Consider the following 5,958-nt stretch of genomic DNA (forward strand, 5'->3'; position numbering starts at 1 on the left):
CTCCCCTGAATCTTGGGGTGTGAGCCCTGCATCTTTAGGACCCTCCCTCTCTGTGGTTCCGGGCTGCCAGCACTTTTGATGTCCTTCCCTTGGAAAGGAGTCCTCCACACCTGCTGCCCCAGGTCACAAAACCCTGCAGGTTACCAGGCCATCAAGGCTGGACTCATTGGCCTGGAGGAGAAACTGACACTTACTTTAGGTTCTCATTGTATTTTTTGGTCATCTTGAGCCAACTTTCAGAATTTTGCAGGAGCATTAAGTGGAAGCCGGTCCATCTATGTTGTTCAGGCAGCCCTCCTGGTCCAAAGGGAATCATTTTTTTTCTGGTTAAATGGTAACATGGAAGGAAATGCACTGACTTGACAACAAAAGGACTCCAAGTTTAGGTAGCCTAATTTTGTAAATCTTTTCCTTTTTTGTCTGTTAATGTACATTTCTGCTACAAGTACGTATATTATGGCCCTCACTTTATATAACATAGGCTCCTAAAACTGTTAAAAATTACTTTTAAATAGATATATAAGCTACTACTAATTTTAAAAGTTATCTTGCTCATTTTAACTACCTTCTTTAATCAAAAGTCTTAAACAGTAATGTTAAAAGAGTCAAAGGCATTTTTTAAGACAAATGCTCTGTGTGTCATGGATTTTTAGGCAGTTTTTCTGAATCTTTTTTCTTGAAATGTTGAAATGCATAAAGTAAAATATATAGGATTACAAAGGAAGCCAATGATATTTAAGGTTTCAAAAATAATTTAAAAACAAGGTTCCAAAGAACCTCACAATCAGACCTCTTAATCTTCTTTTTAAAGATATCACAGTCAACACAAATTTAGAGGGAAAATGTAAACTTTAATCCCTCGAACTTTATTCAAAATGCACTGAGAATCTCAACAAACCTCAGTATCTACTGCATACCTACAGTAAACAAGCCAGGAAATGTCTCTTAAAAATACAGTCTAGAAACAGAAAAGTACAGTGACGAAAGTGATGGCCTTAATTAGGAAGACCCATCAAGCCTCCCATACCTGAATTTCACGGAGGCACAAGGCCTGGGGTCGCTGCTGCCCAAGAGCCTGAAATGCCGCAGCAGCTCCTCCAAGAGGAGGAGGGGATTTAAAGTGTGTGGCATGGGAAGTGGGGCCTGGCAGCTGGGCTCCTCCGCTCGGCAACTGAAGCAGCTGCCATCTGGCTTGAGATTATCTTTCCACACAGCATTTGCTCCCCGCAAGACCTCTCAGTTTCAAGGCAAATGACCCTGCACACAGGGTTCTCTCTCCAGTCTCTGGGCCCTACCGGAGACCCCTCATTTCCTGCAAGACTCAGTTCAAGTGCCACCTTATTCTAGAGGCATCTCCCAACTCCTCCATCATCCTTCTCTTTTTTTAGATTATCCTTATTCCACTTCTCAGTAAACACTTGCTATGTCCCTCCTCCCAGTAGCAACATCCCAGAGGACTGGCACCCATTTCACTTGCAAGTCTCTTAATCTTTCAGTACTCTCCCCAGGCAAGTATGACTCAAAGAGTTCTAGATTTTCTTAGGAAGATTTCTGGGCCAGAGGCTTCCTTGGAACCAAAATGAAAAGCACCTATAGTCTTAGTATGTACCTCATCTGGGGAGTAAAAAAACAAAAAATAAAAATAAATCCAAAACACATTCTCCAACATCGAAACAGGAGCTGTTCAAACTTTGCTTTTCCTCATTAAACAATTGTTAAATATTTACTACCTGGAGGTCATTAGTGATTCAAAACCAAAAAAGAGAGACAGTTCTGGTCCCCAAGGAGATAAATTCTACAGAATAGTCAACAAATATCAATGACACTAGGGGCCCTTATAGGATTACACACTACATTCTTTTGTTAAATACAAATTCCTGAAGGGCAGGGGGGTTGGTTCAGGGATTTTTCATCTGTTTAATACAAAAATTATTTTTAGGGTTTTTTGGCAAGGCAAATGGGGTTAAGTGACTTGCCCAAGGCCACACAGCTACGTCATCATTAAGTGTCTGAGGTCAGATTTGAACTCAGGTACTCCTGACTCTAGGGCTGGTGCTCTATCCACTGTGCCACTTAGCTGTCCCGCCTTCAATTCTTAGGAAACCTTATCCGGCTTTCTACCGTCATGCCTTTCCTCCATCCCCAACTGCCTGTAACTGGAACAAAAACTGTTCTTCCTTTCCTCCCTCAACCCAGCATGTTACATCTTAACCTCTAAGGTCACCAGAACATGTCCACACCCCTAAATAATTTTCTGAGTTACAGTGTAGTGATGTGATTTCCAGTTCTTGGATGATATTTTTCTGCTAAGATATTCCCTGCACCAAGTAGGGCTTCATTCACATAGAAGGCCCTCAATCAATGTGCGGGCCTGAAGTAATTCAGGAGATTAGAGAATTTTCGTAACAGAGGCTTCACCTTGAAATGATCTGGAACCAGGCAATTTTGAAATAATTCAATTGATGCTTTGGGACCCCATTTGGAGTTTTCTTGGCAAAGACATGTTTTTGCCATTTCCTTCTCCAGCTCATCTGACAGATAAGGAAACTGAGGCTGAGAGGGTGACTTGCCTGGGGTCCTTCAGCTGATAAGTGGCTGAGGCCCGATTTGAATTCAGGCAGAGGAGCCTTCCAGACTCCTGGCACTACCCTCTGATGCCATCTAGCTGCCCAAAGAAGGAATGCGTAGGTGCCAAAGGTAATTTTCCACTTGGGCGAGAGCTGCCCTAACAGACCCCTGGGCACACAACTGCGAGAGCACCTGGTTTCCAAGGATCTAAACTGTGGAAAAGGCACTGGGTACATGCCCTCAAGAAGGTGGGGGAAGGGGGAATGGCTAAGAAATCATTTCTATTAGAACATTCTGAAACCAAGGGCACTTCACCAGCCCACTCTACTGAACCTCTCTCTCTGTTTAATGAGAAAGAATGGTCTGGATGGATCAGGTGTCCTTTGAGCTCTGGAAGATGGACAGACTAAAGTGGCATGATTCAACGCTCCCTCTAGTTTCCACATATCTTGTTCCCCTACTAGAGGGTGCCTACTTCAGACTATTTCCTTAGCTTTGCAAAGCACCTGACATTTCAGAAGTGTGTCTGGATTCATTTGGTGATCTTTACTGCAACACAATTGACTCAAAGTTCCTAAATTGTTCTTTAAACACAACATGGATGTCTTGAAAAACTACAATATCGCTAGACATGAATAATTAATAGGTGCTTTCCTTTTTATCAATTTAGATTTTTTTTCTTAGAAGACAGCTAATTCAAAGTCTGCTATGAAATATCTGGATGTTTTTTAGAAGACAAATGGGGCCCTACCAAAATGTGCCTTTCAGATAGAAGTATTCAAAGAATGTTTGTGGAAAGAATGGCCATCCAAAGATAAAGAGATGCACAGACAGATGGTCAAAGGCTCTGACACAGGGCCTTAGTAGTTTAGAGTACAGCTCCAGGCAGAGAATACATCACAACCAGGATCCTCCAGCTTTCTTTTTGGTCATGATAGGGCCCCTGGAGTATACAAGACCTGAGAGTTTGAATCCTGTCTCAGACACAAGTGGCAAGTCACAACCTTTCTGGGCCTTGCATCAGTAAAATGGATATAATAAAGCACCTATGTCACAGTGTAGAGATTACCTATCTAACAAAGTGCTTTGCAATTTCAAATTTACCAACATCTTTTTTAGTCTCGATTTTCTTTACTACCTGGGCTCACTTTCTTTTCACAAGCCTCACTGCCTTTCCCGAGCCTTTTCAGTCCACAGAAGCCATCCGGCTTGTCCGTCTACCTCCAGTCTCAAGGCAACGGGGGACTGGGCGTCGAGCAGTCCCCAGGCTGGGGAGGCTTTCCACCATCAGAGCCCACAATGGCCAGGCAGACGGTCCCTAGCCAGTGCCCTACAGACGTCAAATGTAGTTTTTGCAGGGTTAAAGGGAGTCCTCCCTGTCTGCTCCATGTGTCCAAGTCTTGCTTTGCGTCTTTGTCCCTTTAGCCTCTGCCCTGCCAAGCTTTGCCAGCCTTCAACCCTTCAGGTCTGGAGGCTGCAGAAAAGGGGGCCGGCTTCCACCCCTGCCCATCCTTCTGCAAGGACCACCCATGCGGCCCCTCTGGACGGCGAGTCCACGGCGTCTGCAGTCAGTGAGCCGCAGGGAAGGGAGTGGGAAAGCTCTGAGGAGGGACACCAGCCAACAGGATAATGCAGACACACATGCGTACACATATGTACATACACGTATGTACACACACACATATATGTACATAACAGTAATATACACCCAGAAAGGGGGGCACATTTTCTAAAAACCAATCTGATGGCCACCATCAACCCAAAACAGCCTGGTGGGTAAAGTGTGTGCTTCCAAGGCACACTGGCTGCCGAACTGAAGCTGTCCTGAGGCCCGGTGCGCCCCCAATGCCCCCGCCCGAGGAGGGCCGCGGCGCGTGTGCTTGCACTCCGCCGCTTCCTGTCGGGGCGCCTGCCCCCCCCGCTCCCCCACGGGCCTCTGCCAACAAACTTCGGGGCGCGCGGCCCCCTTTGTGCGCGGCCGCCCTCCCAAGGTCACTCGCCCCCCACGCCCCCGGGCCGCACTCACGGGGTGCAGCGGTCGCTGTACTCGTTGGCGATGGTCTCGATGCCGCCGCTGCGCGCCACGGCGATGTAGCAGTTGAGGAAGCCGAGGTCGATGCCCACCACAGACATGCCGCCGCCGCCGCCGCCGCCGCGCTGGGAGGGGCTCCTGCTGCGGGCTCGCCGCTGGGGCTGCGAGGGGCGAGGAGGGGCCCGCGGGCCGGGGGCGGGGGCCGGGGCCGGGGCCGGGGCCGGGGCCGAGCCGGGAGGGAACAGGGGGCCGGGCCGGGCCGTCCGCCGCTCGCCGCCGAGCCTCCGCCGCCCACTGCGGTTCGGCAGCCGCGAGCCGGCAGTTACTGGGCTCCGCGCCTGCGCCCTCCGCGCCCGCGCGCGCCGCCGCCCGGCCGCCGCGCGCGCCGCCGCTCCGAGGCCGCGCCCCCTCCCCCCCCGGCGCGGCGGCCGCCCGCTTGGCCTTGGGCCGCTTCCGGCGCTGCTCGGGCAACGGCGCCGCCGGCGTTCCGGAAAGATCTCGAAGGCGCGGGCGGCCGCTGGAGGGGCGGAGCGAGGCGGGGCCGGGGGCGGGGCGCGGGCCGGGCCGCGGGGCGGGGCGCGCGGCGGCGCGCGCGGCGGCCGGGCTGGACGGGCTGGCGCGCAGGCGCGGGCCCCGGGCGCCGGGCGGCGGGAGGCCTTGGCGCAGGCGGCTGTGCCGGGCGGGCGGCGGCGGGAGCGGCGGCGACGGCGCTGCGGGGCGGCGGGCCCGGGGGTCCTCGGGGCGGCCCCCCGAGACCGCTGCTTTAGCGCTTCCGGGCCTCAGCTTCCCCATCTGTAAAACGTGTGCCCCGAGGGTCCCTTTGACTACGGTGCCCCCCCCCCCCCGGCGCGCGCCGCCCCTCCCCCCCGTGCTGGTGGGGAGGGGGCCCGGGCCCCAGGGACGCCCCCCCCCCCGGCCCGGGGCCCCGGGCACCCACCAGCCAGGAGGCCTCCCGCCCCTCGCGGGCCCATGCACCCCGGCCGCGGGGCGCTCCTCCCCGGCGGGAGGGGTTTCGGGCAGTGCCGCGGCCGTGCCGCCCCCCGCCCCGCGCGCCCGGCCTTGTCACGGGCCTCTGTGAGGTGGCGGCCCGGCCCGGACACGGGGGCCCTGCCCGCCCGAGCCCCGCCCCCAGCCTGGCCCGCCGGAGAAGCCAACCAGCCGCCCGCACAGGTGACGCGTGCGTGTGTGTGCGCTTGTGTGCGTGTGTGTGTGTGTGTGTGTGTGTGTGTGTCCGTGCGCGCGCGTGTGTGTGTGTGTGTGTGTGTGTGTCCGTGCGCGCGTGTGTGTGTATGTGTGAGTGTGTGTGTCCGTGCGCGCGTGTGTGCGTATGTGTGAGTGTGTGTCCGTGCGCGCGTATG

General features: G+C 53.6%; 1 protein-coding gene across 1 annotated transcript in view; it reads right to left on the reverse strand.

Annotated features, from left to right (window-relative positions):
* The window catches only part of LOC141517401 (heat shock 70 kDa protein 4L-like), a 60,522-nt gene extending 55,790 nt beyond the window's left edge, over positions 1-4,732 (reverse strand). Inside the window, 1 exon segment of the mRNA XM_074228373.1 lies at positions 4,595-4,732. Within this exon segment, the coding sequence (XP_074084474.1) occupies positions 4,595-4,701 (107 nt within the window). The 5' untranslated portion in view covers positions 4,702-4,732.
* Positions 4,733-5,958: the final 1,226 nt, after the last annotated feature.

The sequence above is a fragment of the Macrotis lagotis genome, chromosome 3 (genome assembly GCF_037893015.1).
Source record: "Macrotis lagotis isolate mMagLag1 chromosome 3, bilby.v1.9.chrom.fasta, whole genome shotgun sequence".
In the NCBI taxonomy this organism is placed as follows: Eukaryota; Metazoa; Chordata; class Mammalia; order Peramelemorphia; family Peramelidae; genus Macrotis; species Macrotis lagotis.